General features: G+C 39.7%; 1 protein-coding gene across 5 annotated transcripts in view; it reads left to right on the top strand.

Annotated features, from left to right (window-relative positions):
• The window catches only part of LOC101162904 (protein sidekick-1), a 318,971-nt gene that overhangs the window by 215,587 nt on the left and 76,648 nt on the right, over nucleotides 1-26,736 (top strand). For all 5 annotated transcript variants that reach the window (XM_078944349.1, XM_078944355.1, XM_011477316.4 and 2 more), the window contains 9 exons: nucleotides 1,618-1,793; nucleotides 7,039-7,122; nucleotides 8,797-8,991; nucleotides 9,984-10,100; nucleotides 10,201-10,368; nucleotides 10,984-11,086; nucleotides 11,165-11,338; nucleotides 15,643-15,779; nucleotides 16,828-16,975. In XM_078944349.1, the coding sequence (XP_078800475.1) occupies nucleotides 1,618-1,793; nucleotides 7,039-7,122; nucleotides 8,797-8,991; nucleotides 9,984-10,100; nucleotides 10,201-10,368; nucleotides 10,984-11,086; nucleotides 11,165-11,338; nucleotides 15,643-15,779; nucleotides 16,828-16,975 (1,302 nt within the window). The remainder of the gene's footprint in view (nucleotides 1-1,617; nucleotides 1,794-7,038; nucleotides 7,123-8,796; nucleotides 8,992-9,983; nucleotides 10,101-10,200; nucleotides 10,369-10,983; nucleotides 11,087-11,164; nucleotides 11,339-15,642; nucleotides 15,780-16,827; nucleotides 16,976-26,736) is intronic.

Below are 26,736 nucleotides of genomic sequence, written 5' to 3'. Positions count from 1 at the left end.
TGTCAGACTTCTTTGTACTTTATGTTTCATCAATTCAAACTGTATTCATTTACCATAAAAAATATCCTCAGAAATGCTAAATCTCATGATTTATTGACAAAAAGGGCGCAAAAATAAGCTTTAAATTCCATATGAATAAGCAGAATTAATTAGTGGCTTTAACAGCTTTTCTTTACTGCCTGCTTAACCCACCAAGTTTTACTGTCTCTACTACAAACCTCTTAAACAGTGTTGATGGAGTTTGGTATTGGTCAGGGCTCTTAGGAATTGAATCCATGATTTTTAAAAAGAGCAGCAAAAAAAATGTAAATATTAATAGTACATGTATTTAACATCAGAGAAGTTAAAGTGAGCAACTTCCCAACTATTTGAGGCCTATTTTGACATTTCATGCTTTATAGCTTCTACAACAGAGCCATACTTCTCACTTTATTTAGGAGCATTTTTGTCAAAACTGAAACATGTTTGGAAATGTTGTTTATTTAGTGAAACTTTAAATTTAGATCATTTCTTTACACTTTATGTGCATAATTTATAGTTTGTAGACACACCCCACTGCATCCTGTGACATGCAGTTATACAACATTAACAGTTGTGCAATTTTGATAAATCAATAGAAAAAAGCCGTGGCTGCCGATTCAAAGTCCGATTCTGATAATTTTTTAATCCATTTTTAAAGCATTCTCAGTGCTTCTTAATTATTATGAATTAAAAAAAAAGTCATTTTCTAGGGCATAGTTTCAGAGCGGTAGTAGAACCGTAGAAATATGGCTATGATTTGCACACAGAGTAAGCCCGCCCCTACTTCCCGTCATCCATTTATTTACACCCTCTTCCGCTAGCTTACAGTCCCTTACACCCCCAACCTAACATTGGAGCTATCCAAGAGGACAGTTTTGATCCAGATGCCAGTTCAGATGTTGACACGCGAATGGATCTATTCATCTACAAGTAGATAGATCGGAATGAAGCGGAGCAGGGAGCTTGTGGCATGCTGTTGTAGCTTCTACGTCACAGCTACAAGTTGCTCCTTATTCATCACAGTTTGCAAAAAGAAAAACTCAAAAATGCAATTTTAAGCTTTGATTTCTTAATATAAGTCCTCCATCATTAGCAAAATGCCACAAGGACATGTTAAAAACACCTAAAACACAATTTGTATTGGACTAAGTCTTTAACAGCGAGCTGTGCTACATTTGTTGCAAGTGTCCAAACTGGTGTGAGAGGATGTACAGGTGAACAAAGAAAAAACAAGTGAGCTGTACTTTCATCATCAGATACTTTGCCGTGTAAACGTCTTCCAGAAATACTCAAGCACAGAAGAATGGTGTCTTGATGTTGTTTATCTGAAAGAGAAACCATTTTTTCATGAAAACCCATTTCCTTTCTGAACATTTAGAAGAACTGACAAAAGCTGGTTGAGCTGACTGCTCTGATATACAGACTGTCATCATTTATTTCCTGCCTCGCTGACAGATAAACTGATGGATTTAATATGCTGTAATTGCCTTCTGTCACCCTTTGACTTTTTTTTTTTTGCTTCTATTCCCCTGATTCTTGCTGCTCTCTTCACTTCTCTCATCTGCTGTCTTCTTGTCCTCTCTTCTTCACTTACAGACCAGTTGATGGCCTTATGGTTTCATGGAAACGTGATGGGCGCTGGCTGGCCACTGGGCATCAGCTCATTATTCCCTCCCCAGTCTTTTCTGACACAGGGTTATATGTTTGCGAAGCACTGCTTAGCAACAGCACTGCCAAACCCGTTGAAGCAAAGGCACACCTCACAGTCATGGGTAAGAACAACTGCTTTACTAACACACATGCCATTTTTTTCAGGTTTTCAAAAACAGCTGATATTTGTTTCTAAGCCTAAGTCCTGGTTATCAAAGCTTAACTTTCACTTAAAACTATTTAATTAACCAAGCAACCATTAGGACAAAATCAAATTTACCACCCAGTTGGAATAAAATAATAACTGATCCTTAAGCTAATAACCCATAAGCTACGTACACACACATGGGATGTGCATTCAAGAACGTGCTGAACGGGTATTCTTAAATGCGCTTTTACCATACAGTGTTCACGCTGGACTGTTGCTACCTAATAATAGCACATGTACTCAAAAAAATCTTGCCCCAGGCTTTTTCTTTCCCAGCTCTATTCTAATATATGAAAGACTTCATTCCATATAATTCTGTCCGGGCACAAACCGCAAGTATTAGTTTCTCCTTCATGGTCACTTTTCAAATGGTTGGCACTTCAGTGCTTTGAAAATACATAAGTCCATCCCTACCAAAGTCGAGCACCAGATTGGTCAAAGTTGATCCGTTTTAACTTCTAACATGTGTTCAACATTTTCATATGTAAGCCTGCAAATGGATTTAAAACTTCGTAGAGAAGTTTAAATGCAAGAGTTTTGAACGGGGAAGCTGGAAACGCACACATACATGTATTTACATCAGTGTTTTTTAACCGTTGTGCAGCGGCACACTAATGTGCTGTGAGATGTGGTCAGGTGTGCTGTGGGAAATAACCCATTTTCACTGATCTAAAACCATTTACCATCTCCAGGATATCAGCTCTGTGTTCATCCAAACAGGAACCTGATAAAACACCGAGTAGCTAGGAATATGAAGGATCATAAAATATTTTTTTCTTTTTGTTTATTTGATTCTATTAAAGACATTTTGATAAGAATTGCGGTACCGCAATTTAGCCGCAGCTTCAGCTTTTCGGAAAAGTCCCGCCCCTTTAACTGTCTCCACCAATCATTTTTGGAGGCTTAATCACACGTCATCAGTCTGGCCAATCAAAAGTGGTTAAATTTGTCACTTCCTTGCTCCGATTCTGCTCGTAAAGTCTCTCAATTCCAACAAAAATAACAGCTGAAGCTCCGGTATCAGACCGCGGAAAAAGTGAACAAAACCATGAAGCTCAATGACGCGAATCTGTCTGGCATCGGCGTCAGTTTTGCACTAAATCTCCCATGATGCATTGTGTTAAAGTGACAGCACCTCTGTGCTACAATGAGTATTCCCTGTTAAACGTCTTGAAACCACAACATACACACATCAAACAGTTTTTAAATCTTCTTAATGAAATCAGAGGTCAACAGTTTAGTTTTCCTTCAAGGTTTGTGTTTATTAACAGCCAAACATCCCAGAGTTTGGTCCAAGTTATCTTTTTAACTGAAACACTTTTCTAATAACGTCTGGATTGAAGGATTTTCTTTCAGACGTCAGTCACTTTTGAAAAATGAAAAGTTAAGCTTAAATAGAAGTAATAATAACATTTAAGAAACAGGATTAAGGTGAAGTGGCCAACAGACACAATTAAACTAAACTGAAACAATTTAATCATCTAAAAAGAAAAAACATTTTTGTTAAAGTTTTCAAAGACTTCATCTTTGATTAAGACAAAAGAAAAATTAATAAAACTTCAACATGTTCACTTTTTGTGTAGCTACAGAAAAGATAAATATGTTAGTTTTTTTTGTGTAAAATTTATCAAACATTGTGATCATATTGTTCAAAAAATCACTGTTTAGAAAGAATATATTTGTGTTTTTGTGGGGTTACATAAATTTGCATGTTAATAAACTGGAGGTTTGAAAACACACAATTATCACAAAAATGCACGTGAGACTGTGGGGGGACTGTACACCAATAGATACTATGGAGTTTTTTTGTTGTTTTTTTGGATGCTGGTGTGTCGTGGGACTTTTGTCAAGGATAAAGTGTGCCTTGGCTCAAAAAAGGATGAAAAACACTGGTTTACATAGACCTTTTATTGGAAGTGGTTCCCTGAACATGTGTTTCTTAGCCCAGTGGGAACATAGCATCAGTCTCGGGCTGCACGGTTTTGATGGCTACCACTTTTGCTTCAAAATAAGAAGGGCCTGCTTCAGATCCAAACTGGAACTTTTTCTGTTAAATTTGGATGTTCTCCGCATACATGCACAGTTTGACTCAATTTTCTTCTAAGTGTTCAAAAATATGAATTGTAAGCCAGATGGTCACTCTAAATTGTCCCTAGGTGAGAATGTGACTTTGTGGTTGTGTCTTTCTGTGTGGCCCAGGAATGGACTGTGGAATCGTCCAGGGTGTACCCTATCTTTGCACAGCAGAGGCTGGGATAGGCTTCAGCAACCCTATGACCCTAAAAAAGGGATTAGGTTGGTTTAGAAAATAGATGGATAGAACCCTAAAGCTACATTCACACCAAACACAGAGGGACCAGTTTCAATGTTAAGGCAATGTACAGACGCAGTCAAAGGTCCTGCCGCGTGTTTTGACCATTGTTCAGAGATCTGGCAACAATGGTTTATGGGCATTATGGGCAAGTGTCAAGCAGTGAATTTGACACACCTCAAAAAAGAGGCAGCAGACTTGAAATTAGCGGTCCGTGTGAATACAGCATCAGGCTGCTCTGCTCCAGCAGTAGAAACTGCAGCCCTCTGCTTTACATTTAGAATTGAAAACAGTTAACCTTGTTTTCACATTTTATGCTTGAGGTCGACTTTACTTTCTTTATTCCTTTTATCCGGACATTAGCTACTAAAAGTGTGACTGAACACTGTAAATACTGCTTGTGAACTACAAGCCTTGTCTGCCTTAATTTTTTTTTGTACACTTGCCAATAAATAGTCAAAAACTGCTATGGAAGTCACACACATGGCAGTCCGCTTGTGTGCTCTCTGATTGCACAGATTTCACAAAGTGGCATCACAGACTTATAAGGCTGTTTGCCCTGCAGCTGCATTAGCTTCACTCCTTTAAGTCACCAATGCATAAGAAAACTGAAGATGTTTAAAGAAGGCGGCTTTTACTACCATCCTCGCCTGCCTTGGATGCAGTGCAGAGAAAACAACAAGTTTGCGAGGAGAGAAAGTATTTGATTCGATAAAACTTTCTTCGTCCCCAGTCCGCCTTTGTCTTTTAGATCTTCTGTAGCTCCCAGTCTGAAGGGCGAGGGAGCAGCTTAGCACAGAGTCCCGTGTCTACGGAATGCTTACAAGTCAGAGAAGACCTGCCTGAATATTCATTCTGCACTCCCTGTCATGCCATGCCCACTCCCTATCTCAGCCTAATTTTTTTATCCCTTTACAAGCCTTTTCTTTTTATCCCCCCCAAATGATCTGCCTTCATTAGAACAGCAGCACTTTTAAGGTCTGCCGGACAGAGACAGCCTGCTTGCATCCATTCGTATTAGAGGAGGAGAGACTGATGAACACGTCTGTACTGATCCTCTTTTTTTTCTGCTGTGAGTTCAGCCGACCTTGATGCTACACAAGGCATTCCTAAGCAGAATAGGGTTATGTGTCTGTGAGGGGAAGAGGCAGCCTCAAAGGTATTCATTATTCAATTTCATTTCATTTCTGCCCCAATCCTCTAATAAGAATATGTATGACTCTGCATCCTTGTGTTGTATACTGCACAGGCAGTGCTGGGTGCAAACCACACATCCATTGTTATTCACTGTCTTTTTTTTTTTTTTTGCAGGCAAACAAAAGGAAATTCACAAAATAGTCTTAAAACCAAACGCTCACAAATGTGACTCAATGAGAAAAAATGTCAATACAGTAAATGTGTCATTAGTCTCATGTCACACCAAGTGTCCTGACAAAAGTAATGACATTGAAAATAATATTATGGCCTTGCAAACATAAATTATGTGCCACTGCATGTGTGTTTCACACGGGACTGTTGGCGGGGAATAAGCCCAATTCCCATCATCCATCTATTTACACGCTCTTCTGCTAGCTTACAGCCCCTCACACCCCCAAACGGTGCAGTAAAACTGGAGAGCAATATCCTGATTCACAATGCTTTAAATAAACAAATACCCAGGAACACAATTATAGGCTTAATTTTCTTTATATGTCCTCCATCATGAGAAAAAGGCCACAAGAACATATTAAAAACACCAAAAACAACCTTTTTTATTCAACTGGGTCTTTAAAGTCATGAATTACACAATGGGTTTTTCATAATTATGAAACATTAATACCTGTTTGTTTATAAGTTTAAATAAACATATACATTTCAATATACGGGAAATCTAACCTTACCCAAAATGCAGGGGGGAAAAAACTGCCAAAACAAACAGAAACTAAAATGTTAGCATTTAAATGTAAAAGGGTGACAGCCAGGTGCATCCAACTGCCAGCCTGTAATAAATTGGTCATGAGCAGATCTGCAGACCTCTGTAAAAGCAGACGGTTAGCAGTGTGTTGGTTTGGAGCGTTCAGGTGTGTTTTCAACACCACGCCAGGGAGAAAAAGACATCCGCTGTAATCCCAGCAATTGTTCCTGTCTCTCAGTCTGAAAACGGCAATATTCAAACAATTCTTGTCTGCCATCATACAGTTGGGAAGATTATTCACAAGTACGAAATGTTCAAGTGACATTCAACCCAAGGTCAGATCATACGGTGCTCAGGCATGAAAACTAAGGGCTACACTTCAGACTTTGCAGCTCTTAGTTAACATGGCAGAGGTCAAAGTTCATGATGGTTGTAACAGGCCTCTCTTAAAACAGTGGAACATGTCAGAAGATGGATGATGTGAGATTGTTGTGTTGCCAGGTTACCATACAAATATTCAGTGGAAAAACAAAACGTCATCAAGGAAGTAATCCTTAGTATTCACAGTTTTAAAAACAATTCTACAGCTAAGGAATATAATTCATTGAAATACAGATTTGACAGACTCATAACATGTATTACTGGTTAATTGTTTGTTAGATTTGGCACTTGCTGTTTGTTAGTTGATGTTGTAGCTTTAACAAATCCAAAAAGTAGCAGAATGTCACTATATGGTATGCAAATGTTTTTATCTGTTTATTGAGATCCTAAGTGTGAGCTTCTAAAAGCCTGAAGCTTTTCTAATTGGGTGTTAGCTGTTTTTTTTTTTCTTTTTTATACTGACTTGACCCTGAACTGTACTTTTTTTTATTTAAATTGAGTTAACTTATACTTAAAGCAACATTTTTAACATGTAGTTTGTTTTGCTTTGCCTTCTTCCTTTCCTTTCTCCAGAACCACCTTTCCTGGCTGTTCAACCCAAAGGAAAGATCTTTGCAGATCTGGACAAGAATGTAGATATACCATGTCAAGCCTCAGGTAGAATCTGTGTATGTGTGCGTGTGTGTGTGTGTGTGTGTGGGGGGGGGGGGGGGGGGGGGGCATGAGTTATTACTACACATATTTTAAATCACAAAGCTTCAAAAAAATGTCCAGAAACACCTTCAAAAAGAAACGGTAAATTTACCAAATCGAAAGAAAGCTGACAAAAATTCTCTCCTCCTTTCTGATGTTAATGAATGGAATAAGATATCTTGTCAAAGCAGACCTGTAAAGAAGTTTTAAAATATTGTTTAAATACACAGAGTACCACAGACCTATCAGATCTTTCAGGTTATATTTTGCTGACATTCAGAAAACAGGTGTGAGACTATATGTCAATGCAGATCTACTGTAACAATATTGGAAAGGTGTCAGTGAAAGCCGTTTTTACAAGCGGATTTTTATTGACTGGGTGTGAGGCACGCTGACGCTGGCTTTCTGCTGGTGCATCCTTCTGACAAGTTCAAATTTCACATATTGAGTCCATTTATATCCAGCCCAGATTTGTTATTGCTGTAAGTTAATGCAACCACAAGGGGGCACTTTGCTTTGTTTTTGTGTGACGGTTACATTGGTTGTGCCTGAGAATTGGACCAGGGGAGTGGAACCTCACCCAGAGAAAATAGCGAAGCCGGTTAGGTTGATATTTCAGACTAATCATGCATTTTGAGGTACAAACACCAATAACTGCTTATATCTCAATAGAAGTCTATAGGATTTTGACTTCTTGGAACCAGTGGGTACTTCCTATTTGGAACGTGGGGGGGGGGCACTCAGTCCAGTTCTGGTATATAGTCAGTGGTCGGTCCCAAGTCCAGATAAATGCAGAAACTTTAGTCAGGAGGGGCATCTGTGGTAAGAACTGAGGCCATATTATGGCTTCCCCTGCAGGAAGTAGTCAAAAAAGAAAAAAATAACAAGTTCTGACAACATAAACATCGCTATGCTGGGACTTGGCTTGGTTATGTTGCTCGTTTGAGACTCCTATTTTTTAAATCAATTACATTGGATCAAATACTCGTGAGGGGGGCTGGACACAGTTCTAAAAATGACAACACATCCCGCCCTCCTTCCCTGTCGCTCCCCCTCACTCACTCACACACACATGCAGCGAGTTTGTGTTCCTCCTCAGTAATCTGATACAGTTGCAGTGTACAGTAATTAAATAGCAGCGGCTCAGGGCTATACGGAGGGAGATGGAGGCAAAGAGCAGAAACGAGGATTGGAGGAAAGACACTGACTTGGATAAGGAGGGCGGGGGTATTTCACATGAGCTTAAAACATTGACACCAATAAGCCAAGAGAAGTCCTTACTTTCTCTTGAGCAGCCACTTTTACAGTCAAACACATAGGTGTAACAGGTCCAGACAGAGCCATGTGCGACTGTCATATGCAGCATGTTTGGTTAGACGGGTTGATGCTGTTGATTCTCGATTTCTCCTCATTTCTCTCCCAGCATGTTTTCAGGTCACCCTTTTTTCACCACCCACACTTTCCAATCAATTTATTATTACATTCATTATAGCTGCATGCATATTTATAGAGTGAAATTGGATAAGGCAAAATACATTTTCTGGGAGAAAAGTGCTATTTAAGGTCAGCTGTCTTAGTTTTAGGCAAAAAAAAAACAAACAAAGAAATGCTCAGCCTCTGCCTGTCCTTCATGTTCAGGTGTTCCCCCGCCCCGGATAGAATGGTATAAGGACGCCGTCCCTCTGTCCAAACTGGCCAATCCCCGCTACAGAGTCAACACAGCCACCGGGCTGACAGTACGGAGGGTCCAGCTGGGAGACGGAGGAATATTCCAGTGCTTTGCTCGCAGCTCTGCAGGGGAGACTCAAGCACACACAGAGCTCCTTGTCTCCAGTGAGTTTGCCTGCAACACTGTACACAGTGGAGCAGAATCTTGTAAATACACACAGCTGCATCAGCCTTGCGTCTGCTCCCAAGGCTTGCTTTTTTCAGCTGACTTGTCACTCTCTTTATGCCATGGTGCCATTTACTTTTTGGTGTGCATTTTTAAATGTGTCTGAATTAAACCTCAAAGGATTCTGTCCAATGTGAATTCTTCACTCTTTGTATAATGCACTGGCTCTTATAAGTTTTATTAAGAATTTAATAAGTAGTGATTTTCAAAAACCTTTCGGACAGAAGGGAAATTTGGTGCTGATTTTGGTGTTTTTCTTGTTAGTTATTCTGTTTTTTTTATGTATTATTATGCAATAAATGTTACTGTAATACTTTCAAAAATCCTAAAGTTACATCACTAATTGGGTTTCAGAATAATTCACTGAGATTTCTGTGTGATTGAAAGTCCATGGTAGCGGAAAACTGAAACAGAATCACCAATGGGGGCCCTTTCTGTGCGGAGTTTGCATGTTTTCCCCGTGCATGTGTGGGTTTTCTTCGGGGACTCCCACTATCCAAAAACTTGCTTCGTAGGTTAATTGGGTACCCTTAATTGTCCATAGGTGTGAATGCGAGTGTGTAGAGACTGTGGCCCTGCATCAGACTGTCACCTGTCCGGGGTGTACCCTGCCTTCGCTCACGAGTGGTCAGGATAGGCTCCAGCTGCCCCGTGACCCAGAATGAAACAAAATGGGCTTGATGAATGAAAGTCCTTATATGGATAGCTTCTATGGTGCTGCTCTCCTAATAAATGCAGGAACATGTAGTAGCAGGTGGTGAATAAAGCTTTCATTGATCAGTGAACCAGCATTAGTGATTAGATCACCATTTTCATCCCTGTTTTTTTTTATTCTTTAGACTTTGAGCTTCTTCATTGATGTTTATCTACATCTTTCTGTTTTCAGTTGTCACCTCCACCTTCTCCCTCTCATGCTCCCTCTGTGTTTCAGGCGTGGGCCCCATTTTTACGTTCCCCCCATCTGACCAAACTGTAACTGAGGGGGAAACAGTTGTGTTTGCCTGTGAGCACAGTGGAGCTCCCAAACCTGCCATTACCTGGAGGAAAGGTACAAAATAGCGTGTCAACTGAACACACTCTGAGCATGCTCACAAATGTGCTGGCACATCAAATTCACATATTGATTTCATGTTTTCTCACCTGTTAAGGTTTACAGATCGTCGCTAGCGGTTCAGTACAGGTTCCCAGGTTCACACTGCTGCAGTCTGGTGGCTTGCAGATTAAACCAATCAGTTTTCAGGATTCAGGACAGTTCACCTGCACTGCTTCTAACTCGGAGGGAAGCATCAATGCTACCGCTGCGCTCACCGTCTGGAGTAAGGCTTATTCATTTCATGCATGTGTAGACTCAAACAGCATTAACCACATCTATGTACATTTCCTAAAACGACTTAAAGACATGGAACACCAGTTTATCCATAACTGTCCATTTGCATTAGAACATGTTCATGAATAGTTGTGTTCATCGATGAAGCTGTGAAAGGATTATTTAGCGTGCCAAGCCTGGTAATTGTCATTCTTTCATGCATTTGTTTTGGCAGCTTTAGTCCAACTCTGTTTCATTCAGTTTCAGAGGTGTTTGAGATGAACATTTTAGCTGTGAGATGATTGCAAAGGAAGTCAACCGATTTATAAAAAGGCACACAAAGACAAACAGGTGAACCACAAGTGTGCAATAGAATTAGAGCCAAACAAAAGACTCTTTCTTTTATCTAACACCATCATTTACTGCTGCACTTTTTAAAATCTGCTTGTTGTGAGCTCACTTGTGAGTTGTATACCCTGCAGGCAAATTCATTTCTTCTTTTTGATGATGAACACAATTATTTTCTAGTGTTTAATTACAGGCAACACCATAAAGTGTGTTTTGTTCTTCCAACCTGTGTCATTCCTTGACCCTCCTCCCTGTCTCCTTCTCTGTGGCTCTTCAGGACGCACATTCCTCTCTGTGCCCCCAACAGACCAGCGTGTGATTAAAGGAACCACTGCGGTTCTTGAATGCAACGCCACCCATGATTCCAGAATCAATATTAGGTATTCGTCTATCAGTGTTTCTCCTTTAAAAAGTGCCGCCTCTCTGTTCTAAGTCACATATTCTCTGAAATGCTACAGCTTCAAGTGGGATCGTGGAGGTGTGCCAGTTCTTTCAAGTGGAGGTGGGCGTGTCTCTGTGAGCCAGGGCTCTCTGTCCATAAGCCAGACTTGGTCTGGTGACATCGGGGACTACACCTGCACTGTTACATCACGGGCTGGCAATGATTCCCACACTGCACGCCTTGAAGTCATGTGAGTTTCTGAAACAACCATTCTACGGGTCACTTTCTCAACTTGAAACTCAATTTTATTTAAAAAAAGTCAGTTTCTTCAGAAAAGTTTGAGCGTTTGATCAGTCGTTCACAAACATTTTCTCTTACATCTCTTGATAGAGTTGTGTGAGATTTTTTATGTCAATATTTTCACGAGTTATTCACAGTACTCCTAGCAATGCATTCGTCATTCTTTTATGCGCCATGCTTTCTGTTTCTCACAATCAAACAAAATCATAATTTATGATGCTTTCACACTTCATACAGAAAGAAAGAAAAAAGATCAGTTTCTAGAGGACTGGCTCAATGAAATTGCAGACATGAAGGACATCTTTAGGAAACAAGGCTACTCAAAAACGTAATTCAAATGAAGCGGGAGAGAGGTAATTTGGCACATTAAAAAAAAGAGAAAAAAAGGCAATAGAGATAATGGGAGAGCTCATTGTCAGCTATAGTCCTACAGTATCTGTATTACTTTGATCTTGTATGCAGAGATGGGACGGTCAGAATAATGCTTTAGTTCTGCACTGACACATTCCAGAAACCCACTGCAGCCCTGTTTTCCTTTTCTTTGCTTTTTTTCTTTTTTAGCAGAAGGTGAATGCACACAGTAATGTTGTTGAGCGAGTTGACAATCTGCCATTCCACTTGAAAAGTCGCATCCTCAGCTGTAACCCACACAGCTTTGTTACAGCTGGTGTGAGAGAACAGGTAGCAGCTAATAGTCACTTTGATAACACACTTATAAAATGCACTTCTTGTGTTTATATAATTGTGAAGTGGCAGACAGAGACAGAACATGAGTCCACATCCTTATGAATTATGAATAGAGTGGAGGTTGAACATGTCAGACGATGGGGGAAGGGGGGGCAGACCTGTCTTTACTGATGTGTGAAAGCATGGGGGGAGGCTGAAGGGATTTCTGTCCAAAGCTCGGCGTGAGTGTGTCTGTATCTGTGTATTTTCCTGTGTCCGTGTCTGTGACTGACATTCTCGTTAGCTTGGTATCAGTGGGTCACGGAGGCTAAAAGACGCTGGCGGCTGTGGAGGCAGACTAATTACCAGCAGGTTATTGGTTCAACTCCCACTAGACCCATTCATGTGTCTGCAGGAGAGCTTGCACTTGTTTTGCAGGAAAGATGATTGGTCTAACAATTTCTAAGCTCAACTGTCAATTAATATCTTCATGTCAACCATGGAATAACAGAAAGAATTTGATCTCCAAACTGTCTTGATATGCTTTTTTCCTCCATTTTATTTCAGTGCTGTCCATCTGTGGCTCTTGTCCTTTAAGCTACGTTCACACCGGGTTCTCACTACCCAATACTAGCGCTGTACCTACAGTTGGAAGAGGCCTGGTGCGACATGTTAAAGCGGTGCAAATCTTACACCAGGCTTTTTCTTTACAGTAGAATTTTGATATATGAATATTATATATTTCTATATATATTTATTTCTGACCTGGCACAAACCGCAATTATTGTTTTCTCCACTGTGATAAATGTTCAAACAGGTGGCTTTTCCATGAATGCATACGTCACTACCAAATCTGAGTCCCTGATTAGTCAGAGTTCAACTGGTTTGACTTTCAACCCGTGTTAAGTAGACGCATGTGTTTTAGAGCCTGAAAAAAGACTCAAAAATGTGTGTAGCGACACGTGAACGCGAGTTTATAACACAGGATCCTGAAACACGCACGTTATATAGACTTTTTATTAAAATTGGTTGCTTGAACGCTTGTTGCATAGGGCAGTGTGAATGTAGCTTAAGACTTACCAAATTTGCAGTCAAATGTTTAACTTTACCTGTATAGAAACAAGGTAAAACAGGTGTAAGCCCACTTGTTTTTATGTTACAAATATAAGTGTGAATGCTGTCAAAGCAGAGCTATTGGACAGCAAATTCTCACATCTGTGTTTGCTTAGAAATAATTAATAAGGTTATAAATATAAGATGTTGCCAGTCTGGGCAGAAGGGATCGTCTCATTTATCACACTTTGATCACAGTTTCGCTGTTAATATATTTATTTGGTTCTTTTATGCCTCGCCTAAATGTCTTAGATCATGCTGAGGTTTTTTTCAGCGCTTTTAGCCTTCGAACAACAGAATTTGTGCTCCTTTCTCTGTTTTTTTTAAGTCCGTGCACAGTTTTCCTGCAGAATTTGTGTGCAGTAATGCTGGTAAAATGTATTTTTATTTGGCTCTGTGATATATATATATATATTTGATTTAAAGCTGAGCCCATAAAGAACAAAAATCTACACGAGAAAGCCATGTATCAGAAATATTACCCAAAAGAAAAAGGGATTCTGGATCGGAGCTTAGAGATAAGCAGTGAGTCACAGTCAACATTATTCTAGCTGAACACCTTCAACTCCTCGCAAAGGTACAGGAAAAAGATGTTATTATGGTTATTAATCTGTGCATGCTGTTACAAACATATTTATAACAAGCAATATCTTTGGAAAAAGGTCTAAGTTTATCTTAGATAGGGTTGTGAAAAATATAAAAGAAGAAAAAACAAGAGTTATTGCATTTTAACTGAAATTGTTATCATTGAAAAAATTCTGCTCTTAATGTCTTTTTCACTTTACCTTTGATGACCAAACATTAAAATGAACACCTCCGTTTTATGTCTGTTTGTACTTTCTAAACATATACAAAAAATGGGGTTTGTATTTTTGGACAAAAAAATCCAATTGCTGTCAGACATATAACAAGCATGTATATGTTCTAAAAATACAATAATTTAATTATGTGTTATAAGAATATAACAGCAATATTACTGTCACACTATAACAAAAACAGTGGACAAATGAATCAAATAATTTTGGAGCAAAACTACGATGTTCTGGACATTCATTTAGGATTCGGAGAACATTTACCTAAATCCATGACCGGTCAGGCTTTATACTGTTGTCTCTCATAAAATGTGATTTGCTCCGCCCACTCTATGTGATTCTTCTTCATCGTAAAGTACTGAGTGTCTCAGCTCTGTGAAGCTGATCTGGTTTCTTCAGTCAGTAATGATCTGCTCTGTTTAGAAGATGCTCTCAGTTCTCAGTTGCAGGTTGGTTGTGGATCCGCTTCTAAATGGAATTGTTCTTTAGCAGGCTTTAAATTCTCTTTTTGTGTCAGTTAAAATGAAGCGGTTCTGGATTTTGCTTTTTTTTTCTTTGTCGCTCATTTTCTTTAAGTTTTTATGTTGATGTTGTCTCTTCTTCTTGCACATAGCGCTTTCTCTGTTACACCGTTAACGCCTACTGCTGCTTCAGTACCCCCGCCCTCAGCATAAACAAGTATTGACCAATTATAAGCGGCTTGAGGAGTAAAAGAAGTAAGAAAGAGTAAAGTACAGTTTAAAAAAAAAAGGCTCCCAGGTAGAAGCTGGCTCTTGTTGTTCGCTTTAAAGAGCCGGCTCTAAAGGCCGGTTTATACTTTAAAGTGATCGGTCATCGCACCAGCCGCTTCCACAATCGCACAGTCGAGTTCATAGTGATGCTGACTGTTTTTGATTGAGACTGTCCGTGTTACTGCTATGAACTTCTGAACTTCTGAGCGGCGTTTATACTTTTCAGGTAACGCGATCGTCTCCAGGGTTTATTAATCATATGAACGACATCCTGATCTTTCACTTGTGAATGTGCTGAGGCACAAGAGGGTGGTGTGTTCGCCCACTGAGCAGAAATAGGCAGTACAGAGGAGAAAAAAAGAAGCAAATTGCATTCTCTACTTTATTGCAAAATATGATGTATTTCTACATAAGTTAACAGCCGTTTGAATCAAAGAAATGTGTAAGGTGAGCCTTAATTTATTCATCTTAGGATACACTCCCGAATCTGGTGGCCATATTGCACAGGAAAACTTCTAAATTTCAAGAAAAAGATGGCAATTGGTGTGACGAAGAAGAATCACATACAGTGAGCGGATTCACAATGATTTAAATAAAGAAAAGTCAGAGATGCAATTTTAGCTTAATTTTATTGATATATCCCTTCCATTATCAGAGAAATGTCCCAAGTAGATGTTAAAAGCACCCAAAACACAAATTTCATTAAAATTTTAAAAACAAATGTTTACATTTGCAACCACAGACATCACACTGGCTTTGGATAGGGTCAATTTTATCTGCTTTAGTACCTGCTTCAGTTATTTATATATACTTAAACTGTTTGCATTGAATCCTTTCTTTATGTTTGCCCCATAAACCTTAAAGAGTGTGTTATATAAACAAAAGTACCTCTCAGTATAAGTTGGCTTTTCATATTTTTCTGTTTTTCTCAGTGAGCTGCCACATTCTCCTCGCTCCCTGACGGCTCGCCTTAACGACTCTGACTCCCGTTCCGTCCTCCTGTCCTGGCTGCGCCCCTTCGATGGGAACTCCCCCCTCCTGTACTATGTGTTGGAGCTCTCTGAGAACAGTGCGTATGAGAGTGTCTGTGTGTGTCCATCAAAGGTTACAGTTACTCTGATGCAAACAGCTGTTCACTTGCTGCTCACCAGCCACTGACATGCACTCATTCACAAGAGACAGGCATATGGTGAACAGCACTGCAGCGTAAAAGCCTGGGATCCTTATGAATAAACTCCTCCCTTCCATCCCTCCTTTAGCCCATCTCTCATTCTCTTTCGAGCCGCAGCTTCTCTTCACCACAGATGTTTTAACAGCAGGCTGGCACTCTGTCAGATAAGAAAGGGAGCAGCAGAGACGGGGAGGGCGAAGAATGACAGGACAAACAGATGGGAGGAAGATGACTGCAGGGGATGGTATAGTGGGCTCTACAGTCAGGCGTTGGGCCCATGAATGCAGCAGCAAGACTAATGAACAAATATTTTCATCTTGATATAGAAGAATTTCTCTTTTTATGTTTTTGCAGACAACCTAAGGAGCAGTCCTGCTAAAACTAGAAATGCAAACCAAAATTATGATTAAGTTGATGCATTGTCATGGGAGGGGAATGAGAAAATGTGCTAATAACTTCGAGTCTTGAGAAAAGAGGAAAAGATAAGGGATGCAGGGAACCTAATTGACTGGTCGATTTCAGTGAAGCCTGAATCCACAGAGCGAGAAATGGTCTGGGTGTTTTTGCACAAATGAGATTTTTTTTTTGGATTTGTATTTTTTGATAGAATGCACCACTATCTGTGCAAAGTATTTTCATGTCAGACAGCGCTTCTAATAAACGGAGCTTATACACATACACATGTGGCTGGTGCGATAATAGGGATAATAGTGCATCTGTCCGTGTTATGTTCAGCATTATGATGGAAAGATAAGCTGGGAACAAGCTGGAGACAATATACAGCAGCATCTGCGCCTCTTAACTAATCCCCCTCTCCTCAGCAAACCTGCTTTTTGCCGCATTCTACAGCACGCCCCTCTTTTCTTCCGGTCTTAAGTGTCCCCACATCTGTCTTTCCGTCTGAGCCAAATATGATTGGCCTCTAACACTTGTCTTCTGCGTCTAGATTCTCCATGGAAAGTTTACTTATCTGAGGTTGACCCTTCAGTGACCGAGGTATCCGTCGGCGGGCTCACGCCTGCCAGAACCTACCAATTCAGGCTCTGTGCTGTCAATCAAGTTGGCAGGGGTCAGTACAGCGCTGAAACACAGAGGTAAGAGCGAGAGATTCTCATTCACAGAAACACTCAGACATTTTCCAAACAAGTTCTTTAACACCGCCTATACTTTTACCATCTTTAAACGTGCTTGACAATCCCTTATTTTGCATTTCATTTTTGTGATCACTGCCTCAACGAAATGACTGGTTAGTAAAAGAGTCTACATTAAAGCAGGTGACGGAGTCTGTGGCCCCTTGACAAGCTTTTGTCCAAACAGGGAATTTGAACAACACAAGCAGTTACTTGAAACGATGTAAAGAAATAAGATTTTCTTTTACAAATATCTTTCTTTAAAGCCTCTATTTTAAATCAATTAGATCCATGCATTCAATGTCTGCATTTGTATGATTTAGATTCTGGAGCACTCTGCTTATCCTGCATGCCTACAACTAAACTGCAAAAGTGAATTTAACTGCCTATCTCCCTGCTCGTTTGAGTGGTGGTGAATGAGCGGCTGTAATTCCACCTGAAAAGGAAAAATATTGCTGTGCAGATGTTTCGTGCAAATGTGTGCGAGCACTTGCAAGTGCGCATGTTTGTCCCTGGGGAAAACCCTAATGGGGGTAATTATAATACCGTAACAGCCCTGATGGAACTGCAGAGAATGAAAGAGGGTTCGAAAGAGGTGGTGCACGCCTCTCAACAGTTTTGCCTTGAATATAAACACACACACAAAACTGCAGCAGACACTTGTCACAGAGCAGATGTGCTGGTGCATTATGGAGCAGGCATACAGTCAAACAGAGTTCCGTGTCTCTTAAGAGACGGACTGCGCAGACGCCAGTTGTAGTTCTGCCAAACACAACAGACAGAGGAGTAACTGGTAATGCTGTTATCACACACCTCAGATTTTAGTTCTTTTAACTTTATAGCTTTTTTTTCATATATTGTCTGCTCTAAACTCCTAAAATATTGCTTATCCTCTGTGCAGGTTGTTTGTCAAAACTCCTCTGCTTTGTCTTTTCCTACTTTAGCAGACGGTGTTTGGAACTGTCATTTCACTGTCCAGCTTGCTGTCCCGCGTTTGTTGTTAAAGGCCCTAGAGAATAGATTGAATTGATCCTATGTAAATTAGAGATTGGCAGACAGACAAGTCATCACCAGTCAGTGAATGAGAGCAGATGGATGCGTCTTCTCTTCTGCATTGCTGTCATGCATTAGCCACGCGTTCACTTTCCTTTTCATTTGGAGCTTAGGATTGTGCACACACCCCACACACGTACACACAGATGCCAAAACATGCCCCAAAATCCACAGTGAGACTTAGGCAGCATAAAATATCAAATATGTGCAAATTTCACATAGCCGCATGGACAGGCATGGAATTCTACAAGACTAGATACCTTGCAAATATTGGAACAAAAATTAACCATAACTGTGTTGTTTTTTTTTTTTTTAAAGCGCTTTATCTAGCAAGGACAAGTTACATTTTTAATCAACATATACAGTGGTGCAAAAAAACATTTTGGCAGTTTCACAGATTTTGCAAGCTGTCCCACTTAAAAAGATGAGGAGAGGTCTGTAATGTTTATCATACACCCACTTCAACTGTGAGAGAAAGAACAGTAAAAAAAAAACAATCCTGGAAGCATATTGTTTGAATTTTTAAGAATTAGCTTGAACAATTGTGCAAAAAAACAAGTATTTGTCTCCTGCAATGAAGAAAAATTCTGTCTGTATTAAAAACCTGTTGCTTCTGCTTTAAGAAGGTTTTCTATCCTCCACTCGTCTCCTGTCTGAACTGTATGTGTCGATAAAAAACACATGTCAACAACCTTTACCAGTCAGACTGTTACCTCTCCAACATAGCCATCGCGAACGCCATTAAATCAAGGAGGGCATTATTTCAGTCAGACAACTCATGCAGTAAAGAAAGATTTATTTCCATCTTTCTTTTAGTTTGGCATAAGGCTCCGTTCAGATACATGAAACAAAGATCTCCATAGAAAACTTTGGGTATTAAACTACCCCTAACGGAGCTCACAGGTGGAAGCCGGGGAGGAGGGTGGGGCGACGAACGCAGGGCTCGCGGAAATGGAAGTAGAGGGATTGGACAGCACACCTAGAACTTTAAGTAGGATTCTGAACAGGTGAGTTAATTAGGATGAACCGCCCGCAGGGAGGAGTAACCAGGTAAAAGCACTGCTCGAGCTGCCTGCCTGAAATACTCCCAAGGTCGTTCATTACATCATGAAGAATGTTAGAAGCTACAGTCTGTTCAAATTATACTACAAATTCATTTTGGAATATAAAGGACAATAATACAGACTAAATTTTACTGCTTAATACTTGTAAAAGATAAAAGCTGTTTTTCATGTCTATCTTTCAGGACAAAAGTATTTATTGCCAGTTTACTTGTAACACAGAGTGGACTTACTTAGAGTCCCGTTGGGGGTATTGAGGCATGGGTGGAGTGAGGGAGTTATTGTTTATGAAACAGTTATTTTGGTATTGTTGGATGCATTTGATTATACGGATAAAGGCTTTTATCCTTTGTGGTCTGGCTGTAGTCTGGCTGTTGGTGAATAGTGAATGCTGTGTGTGTGGGTGGGTGTGGGTGCGTGGGGAGGCAGTGACTGAGATCTATTTGCTTGAAGGTACAGCTGAGTGGAGCAGATCTTTTCTGGTTGTAGGAGTGGTCAGTCGATCCACTGAGCCATCCTGCTGAAGCCTCTCCTCTCTTTGGCTGGAGGGCCGTGTCACACACGCTTTTATGATGAACTGACTGCTGTTCAACCTTCAATTCAGTTCATAAAAGTTGTTGTTCTTGTGGTTGTTCAAGGTTGGGTGCATTACGGTTCTCAACTTCTTTGTCTTATTTGCCCTTGAGGTTCCAGGGGTTGTTCATCCACCTGCGTCACCACCTTCTTTCTATGAGATCCCCTATTGTTGTTACTCATCAGTCATAGAATTGTTGGGTTTTGAGGAAACTTAATGACAGTGACAAGACCATGAAGGACGATGCCGTCATGAGTTAACAGTATGAGCAGGTCTGGGCTCAGAACCCAGCTCAGTTTTCCATCTAAAGATGCAGTGTTCTCTTAAACCCTCAGAGAAAACTTGTGTATGCCTAAAGGTAGACACAGTTTCGGAAAAGTGTAAAGTCAAAAAATGAAGTTTAAGCTTGGCCGATTGATTCTAAAAATCTTGTCATTACATTTTTCACCCGGGTGTGCTGATTTTGTCCTGATTAGAGCTTTTCTACGGCAATAGGTGGCACAGTGTGAGGTAAGGAAAGAATTCAGAGCTCTAAAACATTATTATCATGCAAATTCCTATAAATACTTTGAGTGGCACGGTCTAAAAAGTATTACGTCCATACAGACTTTGTCAGGAAGACTGTTTTTATCTTTAACATAAGAGCATTAGAAGGGGGAAAACAGATTATACCTTAATCTTCATGTTTCATAACAATACAAACAGTTATCTCAATTCTTTTTGCCTACCTGGGTTTTAAAAAGATACTGAATATTTAACCTAGAAATATTGTGTGGCACTTACTTCTCATCTGCACAAAAGCTTTACAGGGGAAATTACCAACAGAAGTATTCTCAGCTTTTTTTTAAATTTTAATTATAGTTATTATTTTTTTCTCTCTCAACATAAATAATAAAAAGTGGCATAAATCTCAAGTTGACTCTAAAAATGTTCTAGGCTTATATTTGTCAACATGTATCACTCTTTATAGGCTTTAATTTGTTGTAGCATATTGAAAATAGCAGTGATTGAAATGAAAAAAAGATCCCATTCTACAATCACTTTTGTCTTAACCCCTCATAGAAGTGTATTTCTTTACCTTTGCCATGAATCAATCAAGTTTACAAGCTTTAAAGACCCACTCTGATGACAATTGTATTTTTGGTGTTTTTGACACGTTTTGTGGCATTTTACTGATGATGGAGGACATATGTGAAGAAAAATAAGGCTAAATATTACATTTCTGAGTATTTCTTTATTCAAATCATTGTAAATCAGGAATAGAAAATACGCTGGATGGTTCACAAGAACTAAACAGTTAAGCAACCATTATGAACATGTTTGCACATATATTCACCACCGTCAGCCTCAATATTGTCACCATTTTATTTATTTTAGCAAAGCACAATGTCATCTTGTTTATTTCACATAGTTTTATAAACAATGTTCATTTTCCAGAGTATTTGTAACTAACTGTAGACATAAAAAGAAGGAAGCGGTTCCGTGAATTTTGCTTGGAGAAGTTTCTTCTGTCAGAAATCTACCTTGAACCTTCTGCATCCCACTGAATGGTTTTTTGAGTATGACATGAATACTTTACTTTTTTCCTCCTACTATTCATTAAACATATTTAATTAACCTACATGTTAACGGGTCAGCCTCCATTTTTTCCCCTCAGACGTGAATAGATTAGCATCACTACAATTCCTCCAGAATGAATTGTATTGTGGAAGTTAATTGGATGGTAAAATTCAAAAGAATCTGAAGAACCAAACAGCACTAAACGCACATAAAGATCAGCTGCTCAATAATTCAATTCTGAAGCATTGCTGCTTCAGGTCACACTTTATCCATAGGCACAAGCAATATCATTTTCCACCTGTTTTTTTTTTTTTTTTTTTAAGTTCATAGGGAGGGGGGCCCTTCTCAACCCTGGAAAGCCTAGTATATTAAAGAATCAACAGGAAATTCACATTTTTTTTGAAAAGGGATGTTTTTTAAACCCTTAGATGAAATTCACAGAAAAATTTGTAAAATCATTTGAAATGAGAGATAATACAAATTATGATGAATTGGGTGATTTGGTTGTTGCTCATAACAATGTTGGTTTACAATGCAAAAATACTGACATGAGTGTTTAGAGGAAAAGGCACTTTATTTAGCGACTCTCAAAATTGATCCACACATTTTTAACATGGTGTAACAGTATTATAAAGAAGATTATCAGCAAATGTAGCATTCCTTTAAAACGGCAAGTAGTGATTTTAAATATGAATAACAACAGATGACTTATTCTCACCATAAAGTTTGGAAAAATAGCTAAACTTTTTTGGCTAAAAGTTTTAAATATTTCACAGAAGCAGCCATTTTGAAATTAGCAGAAAAAGGCCCTTTACTGCCTCTAGTGGAATGATGATGAACTACAGGCAGAAAACATGCACCAAGGTATAGTGGTTTTTAAGGAAAATTTAGATCATATTATTCAAATAGGGGTCTCAGAAATGTGTGTATTAAATTTTATATTTATCTTTATAGAGGGTTCATCTGGTGATGGTAAAAATCATGTTTATGTGGCACACAAGTTTACATTTTTTTCCAGGATATGCTACAGGAAAACATGATAGATTGCATTTGCTTCATAAAGTCCTTTTACATCTAAACCTGTCCTAAATGCTAATGATTCCTCCATGAGAGTCTGTTAAGTAATGAGGCGCAGCGCTGAGGCAGCTCACGCCAATGTGTTGCATTAATTTGGGTCACACCAAAAGAATTAATTAATAATAAAGTAATGATTAATGAATGAAGTGTAAGTAGACTGATCTACTCTGTGGCTGGTTCAGGGTCAATCAGGAATAATTACTCATGGAGAACATCCCTTACCTCACGTCACATACACTTGTGAAGTTATGATTCATTAACACATGTTCTGTTCCCTGGTAACTGGTCATTATGTACTTGATGGGTTTCAGTTAGGAGTTATTGAGGAACAGCGCCTTTACTTTTCATGAAACTTCAAACTTTTTGATGGATTCTTCAGGAGCGCTCACATATCCAGTTTGTGAATCGTCAGATGCTGATTGATTTGAGAGAAGAGCCTTCATTTCACTCAGGAAAGTGATGATGGGAAATGATGCCGAGTGAAAAGGAGAAAGCGAAAGTGAAAGGCAAGGGCCCACCATTCTCAACTTTAATGTCTTTTTGATGTTTTTACATGAAAGTATTTATATCTCAAAAGTGCTGGAAGTCTTTGTGGATTTTTTTTTAAATGAAGTGTTTCCTGAAATAGGAAATTTATTGAAATGACAAACCCAAATGCAGTAGGAGATGTTCTCTGGAGCTGCTTTTGATTCATTGTAAGATTATGCTAAAAGTGTCTCTTCCTCCCTGACAGAGTCTCTTTAGTGTGTCATCCTCTTCCATTTATGCATCTTTCACCCTTTGGCAAAACAGCGCCACATTTAAAGAAGACAAAAATTGAAATGTCAAACAAGACAAAAATAAGCTCATCTGTTCACCTGCTTGTACTCAGTCACAGAACACATTTAGTCTTCTTTGCCCTCACTTCCTCCCACAGTTTTGAAGCTGCTGCTTCGGAACAGCCTGTCTGCCACAATATAAAACTCATGACTCACAATCTATGTGGATTTAAGAATCCCAGTTTGCATTTAGCACGAGTGGATGACAAATTATATTTTTAATTCCCCCAGCATAGTACACACTTACACATAGACCACATGATGTGAGCAGCTCCTACAGGAAATGACCCCCTTTCGAAATAACCGGGGACTGAGAAAATGTGTCACACCGCAGAATTTCCCAGAGTTTTATTTGATTACAGATCATATTTAAGTGTGAGTTGATGTTTGAGTAGAAGTGAAGTTTTCTGAAAGTGGGTTGTTTGGGGTTTAAAAAGTTAATCTTCTTTATGAAGTGGATGTCCTCATGCCGAAATTGCTGTATGAAATATTTACTTGTATAAGGTTTGCAAGAAATTTGAAGCAAACCTTTTTTTTTCTGTCATTCAAGAGCCTCAGTCTGTGCTTTTTCTTAAAAACAGTGAATGGGTGTGTGTGTTCACTCCAGCGGTGATGTGTGGGTGTTTGTTAGTGGAAGTTTGCCTGTCTGTGTCTCACTCTGCTTCATCAATTACAGTCAAAAGCAGCTTCACACTGGAGGATTATATATAACCCATTTCCAAACAGCTACCTTATAGCCAATCTTATTCACACAAGACCCATTAGCCCCCGTGTGTGTGTGCACGTGTGCCTGCAACACCTAGTGTTTGACGGTGCCTAACCTAATGGAAGTAAAGCAAAGCTGTAAAACCATTGGCCTGTGCTACATATCCTCCTGTGCAAGTCTCTAGCTAATAACTCTTACACCCGTGCTCTCACACACACACACAAACACATCGAGATGCACGAGCACACTTCTTGACATACAAATTCAGACACACAAACTCAGGAGTCATATCTCAGCTAATGGTTGGAAAGCTTATAAAGAGTCATTCAGGGAAAGATGAGGCACGGAGGAGGAGGAGGGAGGGGGCTTCGGACGGGGAAGGCAATGTAAATCTCCAGATATAATCCTCGGAAGGGAAAAGGCCATCGGATGTAGCAGTTTGTCTTAAGCTGGGAGAAATGTGTGTGTTTGTGTATTAGCACTTATGGCTCTGATTACGTTTGCTGAGCTGCTTAGAGCAAAGCCAGGGGCTGACCAGCTCAGCCAGCGTGCGCCACCAGCCATAAGAAGGCCCAGAGCTTTAATCAGGTTCGGGGGGGGGGCAGGGAAGAAGATGAGGAGGAGATTGAAGGATGAAATAATTGAGGCCAAAGGACATAATGGATAAAAGGTGAGAGTTTGCAGATAGCGAGTAAAAACTGGAGGATTGGTTCAAAATGTCAAAAAAAAGATGAGGGGATGGTTTGGAAACATGAAAGGAGGGTGAAAGGATCAAGGAATCACACTGTCTAGCTAGAAGTAAAAAGACAAGGTCTTTGCTCCTATTGTTCTCTCAGTCATTTGACTATATTTCGCTGTCACACTGCATAACATGTTCGATGTGGGGATTGTGATTGGGTTGAGAGTTAACGGGAAACTGCATAAATACCATGGATCAGCTTCAATATTAAACCCTATTAAACCTGCTTACTGCAGGTGCAATGTTCCTCTCATCTGTGGAGGTTTGGAGACTCCTGATGATGGTTACAGAGCCCACTAATGACAAATCCAGGAGATTAACCACAACAGAAGCTTTCCATTGATGCATGCATTCGCTGAGGCTCTCTGAGGAAACACACTTTAGAAGTTTTTGCCAGATTTTACCCATGATTCCCAGCAACCACCATGTTGCATGTAATGGGAACAGTTATCCTTAGTAGTTTGAAAAAAAATCTTGTAGGGAAGCAGACCTGCAAACACTCAATACTTACATTGAAGTATAAACTTCTGTGCTTCGCTTGAAGAAATGTGTTTCTCCTCCCCGCCACAAGCACGATGTGGATCACCCTACAAGTAAAGTCCCTAAAGCTCCCCCTTCAAAAACACCATCAGACTCCACTAAAACTTCAAATGCCCTTACAATCAGAGCACTAGGGGGGAGCCAAAAGGGTAGGGAAGCAATTCGGATTTGGACAAAGAATCATGGTTGCCGCATTTCCCAAAACTTATGCTTGAGAACGCTTCATGTATTGAGGCAATAAGTGTGTTCCCCAATTTTTAGTGGTCACACAAGAATCTGATGAAACCAGTTTATTCCATCCCTCCATTTTTTAAACCTGATCAATTCCCTTTAGAGTAATGGGGTTTCCTATCCCAGCTACAGTTGGCAGGGTTTATCTTGGACAGTTCACCAGTCTGTCGTAGGGCACCAGTTTGTTAGTTTGTAATTTTTCTTAAGTTCTACATTTTAACCCTTGTGCTATCCTAGGCACTTTAAGGTTGGGCGTTGGGTCATCTAGACCCACTAGACAGTGCGCTGAACCTTTTTTCTTCAATGATTTCTGAACCTCACTGGTGTCCATGGATTACATGAAATCTTTCCACCTTTATCCACCTTTGTCATGGTAGAGAGAACACCTCAATGTAAGGTGGGGTCATCTAAGATAGCACAAGGGTTAAAAGGGCTGCACAGTGGAGCAGTGGTTAGTGCTCTTGCCTCACAGCAAGAGCTGGGACCTGGTTCAGGTCCCAGCTGGGGGACCTGAAACAGAACAACAATGGGGGACCTTTCTGTGTGGAGTTTGCATGTTCTCCCCATGCATGCGTGGGTTTCCTCCAGGGACTCCAAAGACATGCTTCATAGGTTCATTGGTCACTCTAAATTGCCCATAGGTGTGAATGTGAGTGTGCATGGTTGTGTGACTGTGGCCCTGCAACAAACTGGCTACCTTTCCAAGATGTCCCCTGCCTTCGCGCACAAATGGCCAGATTAGGCTCCAGCAGCCCTGGGACCCCGAAAGGGATGAAACGGCTTAGAAGATGTATGAATGAATACTGTAAAACTTATTCTTTTTAAGTGTGTTTTGGTGTGATTTATTATGTATTTGATTCTTTAATAGAGCTATGGTGACAAAGTAATTTCCCCTTCGTGGAAACAATAAAGGCTTTCTATTCTATTCTGTTCTATTATATTCTATACGCGTAGTTTGTCCCTAGCATTTTGCCACTGACTGGACTTTCTTGTGCCTTTTCATTTATGCCTCTCTGCACTTTGTAAAGACACAGTCATAATTAGACTTCTTTATTTTGGAATCAACCACATGTCATATAATAATACAGTGTGTTCTTTAAGATCATAAAGGAAATAAGACCCACCAAAACTTTCCACGCTGTGCCAACACTTATAACAAGCTACAGGAAGTCTTTCATAGAAATAACAAATATTAAAAATGTTTTTTATTATTTTTATTATTAATAATTCTGTTTATGTCTGATAAAAAATGAATTTCAAACATACTGATAATTGTATTCCACATTTTAAAAGTGAACTAGTATATTGGAAATTATTTGCAGACAATAAATTTTGATCAACACTTCCAAGCTGTCAGATGACTAAA

This window comes from Oryzias latipes, chromosome 1 (genome assembly GCF_053564925.1).
Source record: "Oryzias latipes strain Hd-rR chromosome 1, Olatipes_Hd-rR_3.1".
NCBI classification, from domain to species: domain Eukaryota; kingdom Metazoa; phylum Chordata; class Actinopteri; order Beloniformes; family Adrianichthyidae; genus Oryzias; species Oryzias latipes.
The sequence above is the reverse complement of the archived record's forward strand: the minus strand, read 5'-3'. Positions and strand labels throughout refer to the sequence as shown.